Source organism: Gallinula chloropus (assembly GCF_964237585.1).
Source record: "Gallinula chloropus genome assembly, chromosome: 20".
NCBI classification, from domain to species: Eukaryota; Metazoa; Chordata; class Aves; order Gruiformes; family Rallidae; genus Gallinula; species Gallinula chloropus.
This window is the reverse complement of record NC_140105.1, coordinates 5,715,238-5,735,798: the sequence shown is the minus strand read 5'-3', so window position 1 is coordinate 5,735,798 and position 20,561 is coordinate 5,715,238. Positions and strand designations below refer to the sequence as shown.

The 20,561-nt window shown below is 59.0% G+C and overlaps 1 protein-coding gene across 2 annotated transcripts; it reads left to right on the top strand.

Moving 5' to 3' along the window:
• Positions 1 to 978: 978 nt before the first annotated feature.
• On the top strand, positions 979 to 20,109 carry RNF157 (ring finger protein 157; the record flags this gene model as incomplete). Of its 2 annotated transcripts, XM_084273688.1 has the most annotated exons (20): positions 979 to 1,066; positions 5,221 to 5,339; positions 9,122 to 9,210; positions 9,698 to 9,844; positions 10,292 to 10,409; positions 10,517 to 10,583; positions 10,725 to 10,768; positions 11,179 to 11,226; positions 11,519 to 11,590; positions 12,108 to 12,267; positions 12,499 to 12,611; positions 12,908 to 13,146; positions 13,235 to 13,343; positions 13,549 to 13,660; positions 14,078 to 14,265; positions 14,422 to 14,487; positions 14,775 to 14,823; positions 16,347 to 16,461; positions 17,025 to 17,116; positions 20,069 to 20,109. In XM_084273688.1, 20 exons carry the CDS (start codon positions 979 to 981, stop codon positions 20,107 to 20,109), a joined length of 2,076 nt encoding a protein of 691 aa, XP_084129814.1. The 2 variants fall into 2 exon arrangements, with proteins under 2 accessions (XP_084129814.1, XP_084129815.1); XM_084273689.1 differs by lacking the exon at positions 17,025 to 17,116 and having other exon boundaries at positions 16,347 to 16,457.
• Positions 20,110 to 20,561: the final 452 nt, after the last annotated feature.

Here is a 20,561-nt window from a genome sequence, read left to right as displayed (position 1 = left end):
ACTGCAGGACTAATTAACCACTGGGGCTTTAAGCGAGCGGTCAAAGGGTCCATCCTTCACCCCAAGGGGGAAGGTGCCCGGTGCTTCCCAATAGCTCAGTGCTGGGGAACTGGGGGAATCTGGGGGTGCATTGGGGTGCACTGGAGTGGACAGGCAGCTGCTGATCTCCAGAGGCTGCTCCAGGCAAATGCAGCTGCTCTTGGTGCGGAGCAGAGCTGGAAAGGCAGGATGGAGAAGATGGAGGTGTGCACAGGGGGGGCTTTTAACCTGACCCCCCCCCCCACACACACACCCTCCCCCAGGACTGTGAAGCCCTGGGGTGCTGCTGGAGGGGCTCAGCCCGTGTAGCAACAGCTGCTCCATCTCCTTCCTGCACCAGCTGGGAAAAGTGGGGGGCTTGGCCTTCTCCCAGAGGACACCCCAGTGGCTTGGGTGTCCAAGTCCTGAGCTGGGGCTGCTGCTGGGTGTCCAACGGCTTGGGGGAGGGAGGGTTGTGATACAGGTGAGGACAGTGGGGTGGGCGGCACTGGGGTGGGCAGGGGTCAGTGGGATGTGTGAAAGTGGGGGGACAGATGAATTCCAGTTATGGGGGGAGGGGCACCAGTGAGCAGTACTGGAGCAGCTGGGTGGCACTGGGGGCGTCACCGCGGCACACGCATGTCACGGGGCGGGGGGAACGGCGGGAAGTAAGTGGCACCTGAGGGTGCGGGGCATCGGCTTTGTCCCCTCGTCGCCCGAACTGAGCCCCGAACCGGGTCGAGCCGAGCCGGACCGCGGCGGAGCGGGGCGGGGCGAGGCGAGGGAGGCCCGGCCCGGCCCCGCATTGGCGCAGCCCCGGCGCTGGCGTGGAGGCGGTGCCGGGCGCGGCGCTGAGCGGAGGATGCTGCGGGCGGGGGCTGCTGCCGCCGCCGCCGCCAGCCCCGGTCCCGGCCGGGAGGGCAGCCCGCAGCATCCCGCCCGCTGAACCCCGGCCCGGCCATGGGGGCTCTGACCAGCCGGCAAAACGCGGGGGTGGAGGAAGTGGATATCCCCGCGAATTCCGTCTACAGATACCCCCCGAAATCCGGTGAGTCCCCGGGGCGGGGGGGGGGAAGGGGAGGAGGTCCGCGTCCCGGTGCCGGTGCGGAGCGGGGTTTGGGGGGGAGCGAGCGAGCGGGGCGGGTACCGGGCAGCACCTCGCTCCGGTTGGGGATGCCCCTGAGCACCCCAAAGCAAACCCTGACCGCGCAGGGGGAGGGAGGGACTGGGACGGGGGGGCACCGGGGCTGCGCACCCTGGCCGCATGCGGTGCGGCAGGGGTGGGGTACCCCGGGGTCTGCCTGCGGGGTCCCCCGTCGCTGGGCGCCCCTTTGCCCGCCAAGCTCGTCTCCCAAACTTGGCCGAGTTGATGCGACCTTAATGATGTTATTATTCCTGTTATTGCTGTTGTTATTGTTATTATTACCCGTGGTCTGTGGCGCTGGGCTGGAGAGGCTGGAGCTCTTTTTATAGCCGCTCGCTCCAGTGCTGCCTGCTCGGGAAAAGCCTGGGTTTAAATTCCCGGGAGGATGAAGGCGGCTGGGGTGGGAGGGATTGGAGGGGATCCCTCCTTCCCAGTGCCCTGCCCCACAGCAGCACCCCAGCTTCTGCCGTGAGGACACCTGTCCTTCCCTGACTCCTCTCCCTGCCTCAAGGCTCAGCCGTGATGTCTCTCCTGCTCCCAAATCCGGCCCTGTCTCAAACCTTGTGTGTGACCTTGGAAAATCCGTCCCTCCCATCCGTGCCTCGGTTTTCCTTGCAAAGGGCCGGGCTGAGTGGGTGTTCCGGGAGGGGAGGGGAGAGAGACGACATGACAATGCAGGGGCTGTGGTGGGAGAGGTGATGGAGTTCGCTCCCTCAGTGGGCAGCACTTCAGAGCTGCAAAAATATCAGTGGATGATGGCCAGGAGCAGCATGGCTGTGTGGGGACTGCTGCAGGATCCTTGAGGCACTGAATATTATTAATAGGTAACTATTCTGGTAGTTAATAGGATAAGGTAAACGCTTGGATCGTTAGTACTGTGACAAATGACTTGCTAATTACAAATAAAGAGCTCCTTAGGAAGAAGTACAGGCAGCACAAACCATGCCCTTGTCCTGAAAAGCTGTGGCTGGCTTATTTTTAATTTAAAATCAGTTGCATGGCTGGCACACCTCGGGCACGGGGTGTGGGGGGGTTAACCAGGGCGCTGCGGGGTGGAGATGGCCAATCCTCGTCAGCCTGGCCTCCTGCAGGGCCCCCCCAGCTCCCCCTTTTATGCAGTTTCAAGGCCTTTGTCACCTTGAGGCCAGCTGAAGGTGGGCCACCCCGTCATGGGGTTGCTCTCTGCAGGGGCTCCATTCTTCAGGGGATTTTTTTCTTGAGGCTGCTTCTTATTTAGGGGCTCTTGAAATATCTGGGCATGAGGGGATGATGCTCAGCTGGGCTGGTCCCACGGATGGGGGCTGGGCTGGGCTGGGGGGGACCATCCCAGTGCTGCCTGAGGCCCTTGAAGAGAGGGGCAGGAGGTGCCTGGGTGACACTGCCATCTGTGCTGGGATGAGGGCAAACTGGTGACTGTGGGAGATTATGGCTGGTTCGCTTTTAATCCGAGAGGGGATTTGCCTTCAGCACTGCTGGCAGCAGAGAGGGAGGCAGGGGGGGACGTGCCAGGCAGCTGAGCCGATTCCCCCACAGTGTCAGTGCTTTTCCCACCTGGAAAGAGCCACTGGCTTGGGAAACAGGGACCTGGGAGGGGTCTCTTGGGACCCCGTGGCATTTCCCCTCTCCCTGCAGACATGGGTTTGGCTGTTTGGCCTCAGGCTCACTGGGAATGGCTGGTGCAGCCTGTGAAAATACGGCAGCTGCATCTTGTCCCCATCAAGCAGCTCTCCCTCCCATGCTGGGGGTCCAGGTCCCTCCAGGCAGGGTAGAAATGGGATTAGTTAAGCCAATATTTTGAAGGAAAGGCTGGGATTTATTTCAGTGGCTCTAATCACTGGCAAAGGTGATGGGAGGGAGAGCAAGCAGGGGCTGTTATGGAGCCCATTGCCTGGCTGGTGGGATGGTGGTTGGGGCAAGTCCCCAGCTCTCAGCTTCCATCCCTAGGTGAGGCCACTTGCTGTGTGCTTGCCAGGCCTCTGAAGTCCAGCTTTCCCTCCACTCTGCAACTGTCCTTGATGGACTTTCCATCCCCAGGGACAGGTGTTGGTTAAGGATTTATAATTAGCTGATAATAAGGTGCCTGTGGCTGGGAAGGTGCTTCCCTCCTCTGCCATTTGACTGAACCCATGGGGTCACTGGCACCAGGGGAGGTGGCGTGTTCCAGCTGAAGCCCCTGGGCCATGCACAGGGCGTTCTGGGAGCCTGCAGCACCCAAGGGTGCTCCCAAGCCCTGGCAGAGAGCCTTAGTGATGATGTCAGTGTGGTTCTCACCTGCTCTGCCCATCCTATGGGAGCCACCAGCACCCACCAAACCACATCTGGGACTATTTCAGAGAGCTCACACTCTGTTTTCCAGCTTTTCCTCACAGCTGGGGAGCTTTTCTGCAGGTTTAAGTGTCATTATTTTCCATCTCATGCTTTTCACCCCAAGTCTGTGGCAGGAAAAGCTCCGGATGGGCCCTGTTCTCCCCTGGCCATGCCACTGTGGGCAGCTCCAAAGGCACTTGGCTCTTGTTTCCTTTTCACGTGGCCACCTCGCTCCCTGGGGAGCTGCCTATAAATTATGTACGTGGAAAATGGGACCAGAAAGCAGCAGATATCAATAATTGATAGTCAATGTTTCCTAACGGACGCGCTGCATCCGGGCATCCCTGTGCCCAGGGGCCTTTGGGTGAAGCTGTATAGCCCCACTCACCCCCCCTGCCCAGGCACTGGACCCCCCCTGCTCCTCCCCCACCCCCCTTCAGCTCTGGGCTCCGTGTTGGTTTGTAAATGTGGCATTAAAGCTTGATCCAGCCTTGTGCAACTGCTGGAAACCAACTGCAACCTCTGGCTTGAGACCCCACGAGCAGAGCTGCAGCTCAGGCTTGGGCTCCTTTGATCTGTGGAGCCCAGAGGTTTAGTTTTGGGGTGTCTGGAGGGGCTGAGGCCGGCTCTGTGCTGCTGGGCTTGGGGTTTTTGCCACAAGCCTCACAGAAAATCTCTCCTCCAGTGTCTGACCTGGGGGCTGCTTCCAGCTTGCTTTAGCCTCCAAGAGAGGAAGGACACCAGTCCTTGCCCAATATTCATCAGGACAGTAGGGGACACTTTGCAAGGGGGCTGCTGGCCCCCTGGAGGGTCTACAGACCACCCAAATCCTCCCTCCTGCAAACGAGCTCTTCCTAGGGAAAGCTACAAGCTGAGAACAAGCAGAACTCAGTTCAGTTGTGCTTTGCCTGCCTTCCCAGCTGCAGCCACAGCAAACCTGAGCAGATGCTTGGCTGCAGACATGCCACCTCAAATGGCACACATGGTCTGGGCTCTGGGCAGAAGGAACGCAGCCTGTTTCAAGGGCTGTGTGTCTGGCCTGTGCTGCCCCTTCCCAGCACCATCCATGGGGTGTAGGAGCCAGCCCGGACACCCCAGGGCTCCCAGGGCTTGGGTGCAGTGATGGGACAGGCTGTGATGGCTGCCTCTCTTGCCTGCTCAGGAAACAAGCTGGTGTTTATGCAGGGGATTAGTGTCTCTGCCTCCTCTGGAGCCACCTCCCCTTCCTGCTGACAGCCCAGGATTCGGCTGCCCCTGCCAGCATGGGGATGGTTGAAGGTTGGGGCAACCTTGGGTGGCTCAGGCCGGGCTGGGGCTTGCAGGAGGTTTCCCAGACCAGGGTTGCTGAGACGTGGGGGAGCAGGTGCTGCACTTGGGGAGGGATGTGGCCAAAGCCCTGGGGTGCAAGTCTGCTGCCAGGCACTGCTCTGGGGCTGCACCCCTGCACCCACCTCTTTCTGCCTGGGCTTCGGCAGGGCAGGGAGAGGCTGTAGGGGGGATACAGGCAAGGAGAGGGGTGTACAAGCCAGGCAGAAGGCAGCCAGGAAGGGTTCTTGGCCAGCTCCCCCTTCACTTCTACTTGCTTGGAGCTTGGTAGCATGAGAGCTCAACCCAGCAGGCTCCCAGCAAGGTGACCTTGGGGACAAAGCCACCTCCGAGAGGTTGATTCCGCAGCTTTGTGCCGCTCCGCCGCCTGGTTGAAGCCTCATCCTTCTCCCCCTGCTCAGCCAGTCTCCGTGTTTTCTTTCCAGGGAGCTACTTTGCCAACCACTTCATCATGGGTGGCGAGAAGTTCGACTCCACGCACCCCGAGGGGTACCTCTTCGGCGAGAACAGTGACCTCAACTTCCTGGGGAACCGGCCGGTGGTGGTGGGCACCGGGGGAAGCGGCGCTGGGGGGGGTGAAGGGGACATGTGGAGCCTGGGTCTGCCCCTTCCCAAAAGGGTGGTGACATGGGGGTGCGTGCTATGAGGCTGCTGGCTGCCTCCCACCCCCAGGGCAGAGCCAGCCAAGCTCGCCTGGGGTGGCCTGGGTGGATTCTCTGATGTCCAGTATTCGGATTGGTTACTCTTGGCAGCCTGTCCTCCCTCAGGGACTAACCCAGATCTCCTCTCAGCCTGTCTACCTGCATCCACCATGACGTAGCATCATTGCTGTATCTCTTGCCTCGCTGCCAAGCCTGAGCTGCGATGGGGGAGTAGGTTTATAAGCAGTTGGGAACACACTGGGCGATCGTGGGACCTCCAGCTTCAGGCGCTGCTCTCTGTGGTACCCACGCTGCAGGCTGTAGGACCTGAACGTGTTTCCTGCCCTGTGAGGACAGCTTGCAGGCACAAACCCACTGGCTTAAAACACTGAGGGGTAGTGGGCTGATTTACCCCTAGTTCTTTCCTGAGAAACAGAGAGCTGTTCTTCCTCTTGCTGCTCCCAACCCAGTCAGGATCCATCTCCTGGTTGAGATGGCACAGGGTGGGTGATACGTGGAGACCAGCAGTCCTTAGGAGTAGGAGAAAGTATTCCCCAAGCTCTAGTAAATACAGGGTGGAAAGAGGTGCCAGGGGCCACAGGCAGCCACGATGGGTTTGCAGTGCTGGTCCCCAGGGTGTGGGGAAACCCAGGTGCAGGAGAGGCCCCTGCAGTCCCAGAGCCTGTGGTTTTGCTCATGCTTTGTGAAAGGGAGGAAATGAGAGTGGGGCTGTCATCACAGTGGGGTTTCAGCCATGGGGGCAGCATCCCCTGCTCCTCGGGGTGCATCTCAGCAGGGCAGCTCACCGAGATCAGCTGGAGCAGCACAGGGTCAAGCATTAAAAAGAAATTCAAGGTGAGGGGTTACAAGGCACCGAAGCTTTCCTGTGGAGTAGAGAGAAATTTGCTGGATGCTAACGGCCCAGCTCTCGAATGCTGTCTGCTCCATGCTGGGCTGGCAAGGTTGCTGCTGTCCTGCTTTGTGTCTCCTCCTTAAAATGGACCTCAGCAGCATTTTGGCAGCATCATACAGCCCTTCAGCAGGGTAGTGCCTGGCCCAGAGCTGTGCCAGAGTGGGCATCCCAGCAGAGCCAAGCGCAGGAGAACCCCCCCCCCCCACACACACACACACACCCCCCAAACTCTGTGAGCATTGGGTGGGCAAAGCCAGCACCTTTCTCTCCTTCCTCTGTGCTTCCTCAGAAGATAAAAAGGCAGTGCCTGGGCTCTCTCTGCAGCATCAAGTGCTGAGAAATCCTCTTGGTCACGGTAGAAGCCTCTAAACTGCCCAGTGAGCAGTTCCTGTGTCAGACATCCCAGCAGCAGAAGCAGCAGGGAAGGTAAAGTAACAGCTTGGAAGCAGCAGAAAGAATTAATATCTCCTTGCAGGCTAAATTGCATTGCTCTGGCTTAATTACCAATGGTGCTGGGCTGCAGAGAGATGACCGAGGTCCTGTCTCTGAAGAGAGGGGGGGTGTTTGGGGGCTAGGCTTTTGGGTCAGGCCAGTTTGAGGGCTCAGGGGGGTTGAAGAGGACCAGTGCTGTTTCTTGGCCAAGCCTGTGTCTGGGTGCTCCCTCTGAGACCTGTCCTGATACCTCTTGGCTGCACCACTCACCTGTTCAAGTCTGCTGTGACATCCCTGGCTGGGCTAGGAGTGATGGAGGTGACTGGTGTTTTTATAGTGGGGGATTAATTGGGGGTTTCTTGGGTGACAAGAGCTAAGAGGTCTTGGAAAAACTCTGTCCTGAGTCATCTCTGAGCGTGCAGAGCACCCTGAGGCTGTGCAGCTTCGTCTTCTCCACAGATAATGGGATAATTTGGATTTTCCAGCTCAGGACAGGTTCCCAAGGGGCTGGGAAGGTTGTTGCAGGTTTAAATAGCTGCCACCATGCTGGGACACCTCTACAGGGGCTGAGGAGCCGCCTGTGGCATGGGGCGCTCTGGGGACAATGGGGACTGCCAAAACGTGCTGCTAGGTTTCCCTGCCCACACAAACCAGCCTGGGTCTGCTTGTAGAAAAGCCCCAAGAAAGGTTATTGAGGATTTGTTTGGGTTTGGCTTTTTTTTTTCCACTTTAACAGAAGCTGGTCTGGATGAAATGTCCCTATAGATGCTTAGATGGTGTTTTTTAAATGGGTAACAGCCACGGTGAGGTTCTCTTTCCTGTTGTTTTTCAGTGGGATTTCAATTGAGGAGAAGCAAAAAGCCCTTTAACCAGCCCCTTTCTGATGTGCAAATCCAACTTGCAAAACTTCATTCAAAAAAAAAAAAAAAAGAAAAGCCAACCTGAAAAACCCCAACCCCACCAAAACCAGAGCCCACACGTGGGTGTGAAAGGACCCAACAGCAACAGCCCAGTGGTTTCCACAGCGAGAAATTTGCCTGTGGTGCTTCCCCATCCTGCCCACCACGGGACCCCTGGGGCTGCCCCTTGTCTCCTCCACTGCCCGCCCCTGGGTGCTGTGGCAGGAGGGGGTTTGCACCTCTGGGTGCTTTCCCTGCCAGGGCAAGCTCTGCTGTGTGCTGCAGGCTGGTTTGGATACAGCTCAGCTGGGTGAGGTGTGAATGGGTGCGATTGGATTGCTCCATCCATTTGGGTAGCAGAGGATGGATGGTGACATGGCACAGCATGTCGTGTCATGACAGGGCTCTTTGCTCCCTTGCTCCCTTCCAGCTGCAACAGGCAGCTCTGCAGGTGCTGCTTTAGTGCTTGTGACTCCTTAAAAAAAGCTCATTAACAGCAGATTAATGACTCAGCCACCCATTTTCCCTCCTGGAGGAGATGGATCCAAGGTGCTGTGGATTCATCTTCAAAGCACCTGGTGCTGTAAACCATGCTGGGTCCTGCCCGGGCTTTAACCTGCCCTTGGATGCCACTGGTGGGACCGGAGCTGTGGGGTGGCAGGATGCAGGAGGTGCCCAGATGTGGAGGAGGGAAGAGGCAGGCCACCTGTCCCATCCCATTCCCCTGAGCCTAGCACGGGTCCCCCAGCCCCATCCAGCCTGTTCTTCAGGGCTTTGGGGGTGGGAAGGTGACAGCAGCTTTGGGGCACAGTAGTTTTAGGGATGGGATGGTGACTGTGGCTTTGGGGACACAGTGGCTTTGGCAATGGGAACATGACTTTGGGGACAGGAAGGTGACAGCAGCTTTCCCATGCAAGGGCACCAGGGACATGGGAAACAGGTCTCTGTCTCCCTGTGGGGCATCCACAGTTGCCTACGGTCATGTCCCCTCGGTGTCGGGCTAAGCAGGCACCTTCCTGTCCCTGAGCCAGCTGTTTGGGGTGTCAGGGAGGGAGCTCTGGCTTCCCCCTGCCCAGCCTCATCCTGCAGCTCTGTGCTTGCATCAGCAGCCTAAGAATACATCAGCATCCCCCTGCCTGCCCTGTGCCCCATGTCCCCTGCGTCCCTCGTGTGTCCTGCACTCTGCAGCCAAAGGGAGAAGGACTGGCTCCTCTCTGTGTCTTCCCACAGTGAAACTGTCCCATGCAAGGGCTTTCGGGCATGGGGATGTCCCCATTGTCACACTGTTGGTACCTGAGTGCCAGTGGGAGCTGCGGGTGCTCAGCACCCGTCTGAATACACAGCCCACCCCAGGTCCCTGCCCTGTAGGGGGTTGGGGGCTTCCTGGGGTTCCACTGTAAGCCCCCCACGTCTGCCTTCACTGGTGTCTCTCTCATCCTAGTTCCCTTACGCTGCTCCACCTCCTCAGGAACCCGTGAAGACCCTCAGGAGCTTAATCAACATCCGCAAGGACACCCTGCGCCTGGTCAAGTGAGTCCTGGGAGGGGGCAGGGAGGATGGGGCTGGGTCCCTGTGATCATGAGCTGTGGGGACAGAAAGGTCTGGAGATCCTGAGCGTGGGGATGCTCTCCTTTCAGGCTGCTAAGGCACCGCTGTCTGAATGCTCACCCTTCCCCTCTCAGCACGGGTGAGCTTCCCGTCTGCAGTTAGTGGCTGCACAGTGAGATTAAAGGAGCTTAGTGCTGCCTTTGAAGTGCTCTGCTTTTTCTTCCTCCCCCACCTTCCAAAAGCTTTGTTGGAAGGAGGCCGGGAGTTACAGCAGGATGGGAGGTTTGGGATTAGGGCTGCTCAGGCTGCAGGTTTGACCTTGGGCACCACAGGTCTCCTGGGGTACCGCAGTGTCCTCCGATGGAAGGGGCAGCCCCTTTTCGGGCCATGGGTGCTGTGGGGATCAGTGCCAGGGCACCCAAGCCATCTCTGAGGGGTGCTTATCTCCTGGCCACTCTGTGCTTCCCAGGTGCTCGGAGGAGGTGAAGACCCCAGGGGAAGAAGTCAGCAAAGCCAAGGTGCACTACAACGTGGAGTTCACCTTCGACACGGATGCCCGAGTGGCCATAACCATCTACTACCAGGCGAGCGAGGAGTTTCACAACGGGGTGGCAAGGTGAGGAGCCCCAGCCTGGCCTGGCCACGATGTGAGGACCTGCTGATGGACACAGAGCCTCTCCTCCCCAGGGCATCTCCCTTCCTTGGGGCACAAGGTGGCTGCTGGTGGTGCCAAGGCTGAAGGGGATTTCCTTGCCTCTGCCAGTCCCCACCACCTCCTTCCCCATCCCATCTTGTTCCTTCTTTTTGCCTTCAGATCAGAGCTGAGACCAGGAGAAATCACCACCCCTGCCATCCCCACCAGTTTGGCTGCAGAGTTGTCCCTGTCCCCTCCTGTCCCATGTCAGCTGGCCTGGGATTATTTTACCCCTGTGGATTATTTTAGACCTTTTTAGGACTTGTTACCTCAGCCCCACTTACCTCTCCCTCCCGCTGACCCCTAAACTGAGGAGTGGTGTGTGGACACATGTGGTGCTGCTGACCCTGTTCTCTCCCCATGGCACAGCTACATCCCCAGGGACAACAGCCTGCAGTCAGAGACAGTGTACTACAAGCGCGGGGTGTGCCAGCAGTTCTGTGTGCCCTCCCACACTGTCGACCCCTCAGAGTGGAGCGAGGAGGAGGTGAGTCCCACCAGCATTGACTGTGGGGTCAGGGACGGTTATGGATGTGGGCTGAAGCCTCTGTTGCTGCTCCATCTCACTGAGTCTCTCCTCCTGTCTCTCTCCAGCTGGGCTTTGACATGGACCGGGAGGTGTACCCCATGGTGGTGCACGCGGTGGTGGATGAAGGAGAGGGTGAGGAGGGGGGTTTCTTGCTGGGTTGGGCTTGCCAGGTTGCTGACATTGTGATGCCAACCCCTGCACTGACTGGGCAGAGCCTCCTGCTTTTCCACCGTGGCTCTGCCTGAGCCCTGCCCATCCCTTCATGTCTTGCAGAGCACACTGGGCACTGCCACGTGCTGCTGGCCACCTTCGAGAAGGTAAGTGCCAAGCTGGAGCCTTCTCCTGTCTCCTCTCCCACTGGATGCAAGAGCCTGGAGGAACCCTGCAGGGCTCAGGAGGATGCTGTTGGGCTAGGGATGTTTTGGGGCTGCTCCTGAAATTCTGGAGCTATTCCCTAATTTTAAGGAGCCAGTTTTTGGGGGATTTGGTCTCAGCTCCATCTTCCTTGCTCCAACAAGTCTCCAGCCTTGCAATACGTGTGACATCCCATGCCTGCCTGGCACCAGGGACTTTGGGGGTAGGGGGGAAGGGGAATTGTTGTGAAATGGGCTGGTTGGGAGCGAGGTGGGAGCAGTGATGGCTACTGAGCAGGTAGGTGCTCGAGCACGGTGGTTGCTGGGATGCTCAGCCCGGGTGCCCACCCTTGTGCTGTCTCTTCTCCCTCCAGCACAGCGACGGCACCTTCTGTGTGAAGCCCCTCAAGCAGAAGCAAGTGGTGAGTGCCCAGTGTCCCCATGGGTTGTGGCAGCTGCCACCCCTGGGAGGAAGGCAGCAAGGGGCTTCTGGGGAGCAGCAAACCTCGGTGTGGGCAGCAGCTTGCCCCTGCTCTCTTGCCTCCCAGGGAGCTTGGGGACCACCAGCAGCTTCCAGTACATCAGTGCAAAGAGGAGCTGCAGGCACTGGGGCCAGGAGGGCTGGGCTGGGCTGAGGAGGGGGCCAAGAGCTGTGGCAGCTGGGGAGGGGGGAGCCATGTGTCTGCTCCTTACCCCTTCCCCGTGGGGTTGCAGGTGGATGGGGTGAGCTACCTCCTGCAGGAGATCTACGGTATCGAGAACAAGTACAACACGCAGGACTCCAAGGTATGTGATTCCATCCCCCAGCCTCCTGCACCAGCCTTCATCCCATCCACCCTCTCCTTCCCCCAGCACAGTCCAGCAGCTGAAACACACAGGGGGCAGGAGTTGGCAGCACAGCACAGTTGCCAGTGTCCGTGTTTGGTATTGGCAGAGGCAGAAAGCTGAAGGATTGAGGCTTTCCCCCACCCCCCATCCTTTGTGACCCTTTGGGAGCATGTTGGCTGGGTCTTACCAGCTTAGGAGGGCACTGTGGGGCTGAAAGTGCAGGACATGCCACCCCTCTGCTATATATACACATATGTAGAAGATGGGGTGACGGATGCACCCCTCCTTGGGGTACCTGATGCCTCCAGTAGCAGGGGGACAAGGCCTCAGGGTTGTGTTTCAAGAGCAGCCAGCCCAGAGACACAGGCAGGGCCCTGCAGCAAGCCCTCGGGACACCCAGCCAGTATTTTAGAGCATCCTCTGGTGCTGTGTGGGACCCCAAGGCCGAGCTGCTCCCGTCTCTCCCGCGGGGCAGGTGGCTGAGGACGAGGTGAGTGATAACAGCGCCGAGTGCGTCGTCTGCCTCTCAGACGTCCGTGACACCCTCATCCTGCCCTGCCGCCACCTCTGTCTCTGCAACACCTGCGCCGACACGCTGCGCTACCAGGCCAACAACTGCCCCATCTGCAGGCTGCGTAAGGCCCGGGGGGGACAGGGTCTTTGGGGGGGGTGGTTGGCTTCTCACTGGGAGGACGCTGGCATCCCCCATCCTCAGATTTTGGGTTGTCCCCAGCCCTGCATGCAGGGATACCATGCCACAGATGCCACTCCTGGGAAATGAGGTGGCATTTTATGAGGGGGGGGGGTGAGGGGGCAGTCCTTTCAGCACTCTGTTTTCACCCCATGCTTTGTCCCCGCTGCTGCAGCTTTCCGAGCCTTACTTCAAATCCGAGCCATGAGGAAAAAGCTGGGTCCCCTCTCGCCCACCAGCTTCAACCCCATCATCGTCTCACAGACCTCCGACTCTGAGGAGCACTCGGTCAGTGCCTGGCTGAGCCCAGCCCACCTGGGCTGCTGCGGGACCATGGCCTTCTCCCCTTTGCTGGGACCAGGCTGGAGAGGTTTGGGGACACATGTGGTTCCCAGGGCTGGGACCTTGCAAAAAAAAAACCCCCAACCACCCCAAATCAAACAAAAACCTAAAAAAAAAGGTTTCCAGTTGGGTGGAAAGACCACAGATTTGGGGCTTTCATTTGTGCAGAGAGTTTGTCCATTCTCTGGGTTCTGGCGTCTTCCTGGGTCATCTCCCTGATGCCATCTCCCTCCTCTCCCCAGTCCTCAGAGAACATCCCCCCAGGCTACGAGGTGGTGTCGCTGCTGGAGGCCCTCAACGGGCCGCTGACGCCCTCACCGGCCCCCCGGCCGCTGCGTGCACTGGGGGACCCTCCAGGTGCAGGGACCCTGCCCTCCTATGGCAGTGACGGCCCCCTGCCCCCGCTGCGGGCCCTCTCACCCCTCTCACGTCTCCCTGACTGCGGCCCCCCAGGGATGAAGCTAAAGAAAAGCCTCTCCAAGTGAGTACTGGGGGTGGGTGGGAGCATCTGGGGGTATCAGGGGGCTGTGGGCAGGAGTGAAGCCCTGTGCTTTGTCCCCTCTGGGCAGGTCCATCTCACAGAACTCCTCCATCCTGCCCGAAGAGGAGGATGAGAAGTCATGCACCGAGTCAGAGCTGAGGGTCTGCAGGAGGAGATCCCCTGCCCGGCACGAGGAGGTGAGTGCCCTCTTAAACAAGCTGGTGATGAACTGGGGTGGGGGGTGTGTGTGTGTGTGGCAGGTTTGTGGGAGTCCTGAAACCAGAGGGTCTGGCTGGTGTTTCCCTCCTGGCTCTTCTTCCATCCATAACGATGCCTGGGGGAGATGAATCCGTCCCTGCTAAATATTCCCCATCACGTCCTCCCCATGAGCTCTTCTTCCAGGACTGTGGCGCGACACCAGAGAGCGAAAACCTCACCCTGTCATCGTCAGGAGCCATTGACCAGTCCTCGTGCACTGGGACCCCCCTATCCTCCACCATCTCTTCCCCAGAAGGTACAGCACGGCAGGGCTCGCAGGTGTTGGCAAGGCAGGAGAGCCACATCGCAGTTTCGGGTCTGTCCCGTTGCGGGGGGATGCAGAACGGGTTTGCATGGCCCCTTCCTGCTTTGCCATGGACATTGCATGAAGCCCCAGGGTGTCACCTCTGCTGACCTGAGGTGGGGGGGCCTGCGGGTACCCCTTGTCCCTGCTTCATCACCCCATAGACCCAGGGATGGGGGGCTGCAAGCCCTGGGGACCCGCTGCTGGCAGCTTTCCACCCATCGCACCTCCATGGCATGCAGCAAGTCCTTGCTCTGCACCCCCCTGCTCCTTGTTAACCCCTTTTTCCATTAGCTGGTGCTGTACCACAATTTGCACCAGTGGGCTGGGTGGGTCTGGCAGCCCTGCTCAGCCCCTGCTCTCCTGCAGAGCCCGTCAGCAGCAGCCTGGCTCAGTCCGTCATGTCCATGGCCTCCTCCCAGAGCCAGCACTCCCAGCTCAGCACCGACACAGTGTCCTCCATGTCTGGCTCCTATGTCGCTCCTGGGACAGAAGAGGAGGAAGGGGACATGTTGCCCTCGCCCGCAGCCGCCAGTGCCATGGCCTCTGATGGAGAGGTAGGGCTGGGGGGGGGGGTTGTTGATGGCACCAATCACCCCCAGGTTCAAGAGCTTCCCCATGACCTGTAACTTCTCCAAACCCACTGGCACCAGACTCGGTTTGGTTTGATGTGGCTTTTTTTCCCTTCCATCTCTCCCACCTTCTTCCCACAGTCAACACCCGTGGAGTCCCTGGATATAAACTTTGTCAGCATCTCGGCTGAGGAGCGCGATGCTGAGGTAACCACAACCACCCTGCCTGGGGTTGGGGGTCACGGTACCCCCCAGAGAGGGGGGGGACCTCGGTTGTGCCTGGCTCTGGGGGCCTGCCAAGGGCTGGCATGGGGAAAGAGGCTGTCCTGGGGATGGGTGCTGGGGCTGTCCCCCACCCAGGCTCATCTTCCCTGTCCACGGGCACCCTCCGGGGGCCAGGGGTGTTCTCCCAAAGGGACCCAGGGACAACCCCCAGCGCGGTGCCAGGACGCCACGGGGCTGCTCCCGCTCACTGCCTCTCGCCTGTGCCACAGGGCAACGACGTGCTGGAGGAGGAGGACGCCTCTCCCACACAGGAAGACGGTAAAAGGCCCCGGGTTGTTGTTGTCCCTCTGCTTTCGGTTCGGTGTCACCGGTGGGCAGCCAAGTGGGCAGCAGATGCTGTGTGTCTCCAGCTCCCCTGTCTGCTAGCAGGGAGAGCCCTGGGCATCTCTGTTGGCATTGGGGCTGGGAAAGCGTACATCGCAGCGGGGGCCACCCATGGGTGGGTTGAACACCAGTGGGTTCAGAGAAACCAGCTGGTCGTAGGCATCCTGGTGAGAGCAGTGTCGGGGGCAGCTGGACCTGATGATGTTTCCAAAGGGCCAAGTGGGAAAGAGGCTTCTCTGCCATTCCCCTTGCCAAGGACTTTCCTCACCTCTCTGTGGGTCTCCCCCCTGGGGACGCCTGTCTGGGTCGGTTCCCATCGGAAGGGGCTGCAAAACTGTTCCCTTTGGGATGCTTTCCTAATTTTTTTTTTTTTTGGCCCTGTCCTCAAGGGTCTTTTTTGTGAGCCAAAAGATGCACATCAAGGGCTCCTCTCGTCTCCTCCCTGCGCTCAAATAGCTGAGGAAAGACATGGTCACCCCCATGCCATTGGCCACCAGCTGCCTTGGCTTTTTGGCGCTAGGGAGGCCCCCAGTGTGCCCCTTCCCGTGTCTGCACATCTCTGGTTAGCGAAAAAATACCCAAAGTGTTTCCACATCCAACCTGGACACTTGGCCAAGCTGGAAAGCAGGAACACCCATCCCTGAAAACTGGTCTCTGCCCTGCAGGGAGGCTTTTGCTGATGGGGAGACTCTGTGCCAACTGGGGAGCAAGCAGGGGCTGTGGTGGACACCCGTGTGCACCCAGGAACTGGACAGCCTTTCTCCTTAGGACACAGTCCCGTGCCCATTCTCAGTGGAGCTGCTGCCTCCTTTGGGAAAATCCCTCCTGAGGGTTAGTCACTTGCATCTGATGGATGCAGGTAACGACCTGGGGGCTGATCTCTTGTACAGGTGATGCTGAGAAGCAGAGTTACCTCCCTCAGCCCCGAAAGCCTCCATCCCCCCCTGCAAAGCTTGGCTACGGCTTCTTTTGCCTCACGCATCCAGTTGCTGCCTCTTCCCAGCATCCCCGCAGCTCTCGCGCACGCGCTGATGGTGCCGGAGAGGCTCTGGCGGGAGGTAACGGGTGCCACCATGGCCTGACTACTGACCAGGGTCTGCTCAGCTGTGCTGGGTGGGACAGTTTGGTTGAACCCTGGGCAGGAGGTGTGGGAAGCAGCTCATGGTTCATGCGTGCCAGCGCCCGTGGTCGCTGTTCTGCTGTCCTCCAGCACAGCCGATGCAGGAAAAGGAGCAGCTCGGCCCATGCCCGTGTGCGTTATTGTCCACTCTTCACCCCTCTCCTATCTAGATGCATCATTTTTTTTTAATCTACTTTTTTTTTTGTTTGTTTGTTTGTTTGAAAGAGGGTGGGGAGGTGAGAGGAAAAGACCCGGAACCCCCACATCCCTCCTCTGTAAAGGCAACGGCAAGCCCCAGCGCCGAGCCGCGGCGTTAACTGCCTTAACTCCCTTCCAGGCCCGAGGACAGGCACTTTCCTCGGTCTGAGGTGTGACAATAACAATGACTTGGGCATCGCACACGTGAAAGCGCTGGACAATAAACTGTGCTCTGAGGCCTGCTTACCTGGTGAGTGGCCGTCTGCTGAACATGAACTTGGGGGGCGGGTCCGACGGTTTCACTCCTCCCTGCATCACCCTTTGCATCCATCCCTCCTCTCCCACCACCGCCATCCCCACCACGTTGTCCTCGCTGCAACCCATCACCTGTCCCGCTGCAGGGCTGAGCACCAGTTGTGTCGGCACCTGGTGACCATTGGTCAGGGTGCCCTGTCCCCACTGGGATGTTCCCGGGGGGTTGCAGATGGGAATGTGTTGTCCCTTGGCCAAGGTGCTGCTGGCACACCAGGGGCACTGTCCCTCCCTGCAAAGGGAGACACGGCTGTAGCCTGGTCCAGATTTGTGATGGACACAGAAGTATTTTGGGTTGGCAAACAATTCTCAGCCAGCCCAGCCTCACGGCAGGGGTTGCCTACCTCCCCTCCTCTTCCTCTGAGGCTGAGGAGATGGGGCACTTTGGGTCAGGTTGTCCTTCGGCAGGGCCCCAAAGTTCATCCTCTTTCCTGTTCCTTCATGCTTTCTCTCCTTCCTCCCACTTCTGTCTCCCCCAGCCCTTTCTCCATCCCTTTTTTTTTCTCTTTGTCCATGGGAAAGTTCATGTTCACTCTGTGCCAACACGGTTTTCCCAACCCACGCTTGTGTCCCCTCCCTGCCCAGAGTTGCCCAAAGGTGACAAATGTATTGGTGACCCCCGGTCCCTGTGCGAGCCAAGGTGGCAGTGGGCTGGAGACCTTGCCCAGCACTTCAGACTCCTCTTCATCAGCTTGTGTTGAGGGGGGAACAGGACAAAACACCAAGGTGAAGCCCTCCAAGGGTCTAGGTCCCCATCAATACATTTGTGGACAAGCTAAAAGCAACTCTGCCCCTTCCTTGCCCCTTTGGCCAAATTTGTGGCAGGTCCCAGAGCTGCAGCGTGTTCTGGAGAGCCGGGAGGTTGGTGAAACCCCCTGGAGGGAGGGGATATGCTTTTCTCTCCCTGTTCTCCTCCAGGAAAGCTGCTCCTGCTGCCTTGCCTGTTTCTGGTGGTTTCTGTGCTGGAGTAACATGGCTGAGGCTCTTGGGGAGGACCAGGTGCCTGCCACAAATGCCCCACATCCCCTCCATCACTCTCTGGCAGCAGCTGGCCGAGCCCTGCAAGCCTGAGGGGGCTGGGGGTTGGGGCTCCCAGCAGCACCTCTGCCTTTACTGGGAGTCCCGGCAAAGCATTCCCCAGCCGTGGCACCAGCCAAAGCCATCCTTGACCACATTCCCCTTGGTTGTTCTAGGGGCAGGATGAGGAAGGGGGAGCTTTGCAGCCCAAACAGCCTCAGCACTGGGTCAAATTCTTGTTCTGCTGTGAGGCCTGCAATGGCCTCATCCCCCACCTGGGCTGGGGTGCAGAATCTGGCCCCTGGGCCGAGCCCAGCCAAGGATGTGCTCTCCATCCTTTGGCCTGTCTGTGCGTCCGGCGGCTGCACTGCTTGGAGCCCTCAGCAGGGAGCTGTGGCACCACCAGCATGAGAAGGACGATGCAGCCTCTGGGTTTGCTGGGAAAATCAGCGGGAGCTGCCGCTCACACTGGGGTGGGTGCAGTGCTGGGGGCTTTGGGTCTGCCCACAGTCCCCTGGGGATGGCAGAGGGGCTGCAGGGAACGACTCTAGGGAGGCAGAACTCTGCCCTGACTGGACTGGAGTAGGATTGTTCTGGGGTGTTCCAGGGTGCTCAGAAAAGCCTGGGGGACTGAAGTGGAGCAGCTGCCCCCGGGGCTGTAACAGCCAGTTGGTCATTTCCTGGTTGCAGTCTGTGTTTTGCATCATTGGTTTTGTTCATTAGATTCAGGGCAGCTCCTTCCTGCCCTGGCCACTCCCCAGCAGCAGCCACCTGGTACTGGGAGGTGGCTACTTTGCTAGGAGATGGTTTGAGGGACGATGTCTCACTGATGGTGCTGGATTGCAATGGCAGGGCTGGTTTGCACGCGCTAAAGAAGTCCTTTTTTAGCAGAGATTTCTTGCAGGTTTGGATGTCGCTGCATCCACAGGGCTGGCAAGAACAGGCTGGACTTGAACTTTTTGGGACAGGTGCTATTTGCTTGAAAGCTTAAAAGAAAATCCTCTTGACTAGAGATGGTGATGGTGGAGGAAGAATTAATAATCATCATCAATTTCTCTCGTGGGGAGGTTTTGCCACGATCAGACCTACGGGTTGGTTTTTGCCCTCTCTGTAACGGATGGAGGTGTGGGATGTGGTTCCTCAAAGCAGAAAGGTTTGTTCATCTGTGCTGTTGTGAAATCTCTGCAGATTTCAATCTGGTGGGAAAGGGCTTTGGGAGGAGTGGAAAGGTAGGACACAAGGCTTAAATAAAGCCTGTGAACCCACGTACTCGAGTGGATCTCGCAGAGCCCCGGGGTGTGCAGTGGGTTATGGAGCTGTGCCCACAGCTCAGAGCATCCTCTGCCAGGGGCAGCGCGGTGGTGGGAAGAGGAGCTGGGGGAAAGTGCCTGTGGGAAAGGCTGACAGTGGAGTAGGGAGGGTTGGGGAGCTGCTACGTCAGAGGCAACAGAAGACCTGAAGTCCCCCCAAGAGCTTTGGCTGGTTCAAACCCGCAGATGATCTGAGCCGTAAGCGATATCGCGCAGGCTGGGAGAGCCGGTTAGGTTTCGCCACGATGCTCTTTGGGAGCCGGTCTGCTCAGGGCAGGTCTGACAGCTGCTGCCGGCACGGGAGGGGATCCCCCCTGCAGCCCAAGGGGAGAAGAGGTGGGTGGGCATGGGGCTGGGTCCCTGCTGCAAGGCCAGACCATGTCCTGCTGCGCCCAACCCCAGTCCTTGGCAAGGGTGTGCTGAGCTGGGTCTCTGCACCCTGCAGCGACTTGGGTGGTATCCTGTTCTTTGTGGGATTTCGGTGCATGGGTGCATGGGGGGGGGGGACAAGGGGGGCGGGTGTATGTGTGGTCCTGTTTAATTCTCTGCTCCCTCTGGGATCCTCAGACATAACATGCCTCGCTCTCCAGGCTGAGCTCGCCCTGAAAAGACATTCGAAAGGGCAGCTGCCACATCTCATAAATCAGCAGGCAGTGGGTTGTTGTTGCTCCCTCTCTGAGGAAGCCTCGGCGCTTGCCCTTGGCCTTGGGGTGCCCTTGCACAGCCTGCCAGGCTCAGAGCTGTCCTCACACCTGGGCACAGGGACTGACCTCATTGGTGGGTGCAGCCACCCTGCTTTAGGGGTGTAGCCCCTTCCTAAGGGCACCGTGTAGCCTCTGATTGTTTGGGTGTGAGGACACAGAGTATGGGCAGGTGGGTCCCAAGCTCTACCTGTCACCCTGCCCCAGCTGGAGGGTGCTGGCTGAACTGGGATCCCACAGCTGGAGAGGAGGCGTGTGGGGACCTGGCTTCCCCCATGCCACAAGCATGGCCACCCCTTGGTTCTCCTCGGCACGAAACCCTGGGGGGGTCACTGTGCATGACAGTCCTCTTGCACCATGCCCAGTGGTGGCTCCCCATCCGTGTCCCAGACCCGTTCGCAGGTGGTGAGTCCCCCGCCCCCCGCCATGGTCGCCCCATTTGCTCACTCATGTGCATGTCCCCATGTGCCACCTCTGCTCCCACCTTCACCATGTGCCTTCTGGTCTCTCCTGCCACGCAGCCGCCGTGCCGGACTCCTGCCCCATTAACATTGAGGAATAGGTATGAGACTCCCGGAGCCTGCGCCTGCCTCGCGCTCTCTCCCCTGGGGGGAGACCCTGGGTTCACACCCCTCGCCCTGGCATTGCTGGCCTGGCCAGGGGGACATCCCTTGGTGCACAACCTACAGCCCCCATGGGGCATCTGCATGTGTCCTCTTGCCGGGCATTGATGGGGGGCAGGCAGCAGCAGCACCCTTCCATTTGGGTGGTTAGAACCTGGCCATGGTGCACTGTGCCTCCTGTTAGCCCCTCCTCATTCCTAAGAAATTGAGGGGATAAGGGGCTTCCCTGGCCTGGAGAGGTAAGTGTGGGCACTTGCCAGCTCTTGCTGCAGCCAAAACCCAAAGGGGAGCTGGGGATGTGGGTGTTATTTGGGGAGACTAAATTGCACACACACACACACCCCAGAAAGATGAGCTGACTGTGCTGGCAAGCTTTGGTAGCCTCTAACCC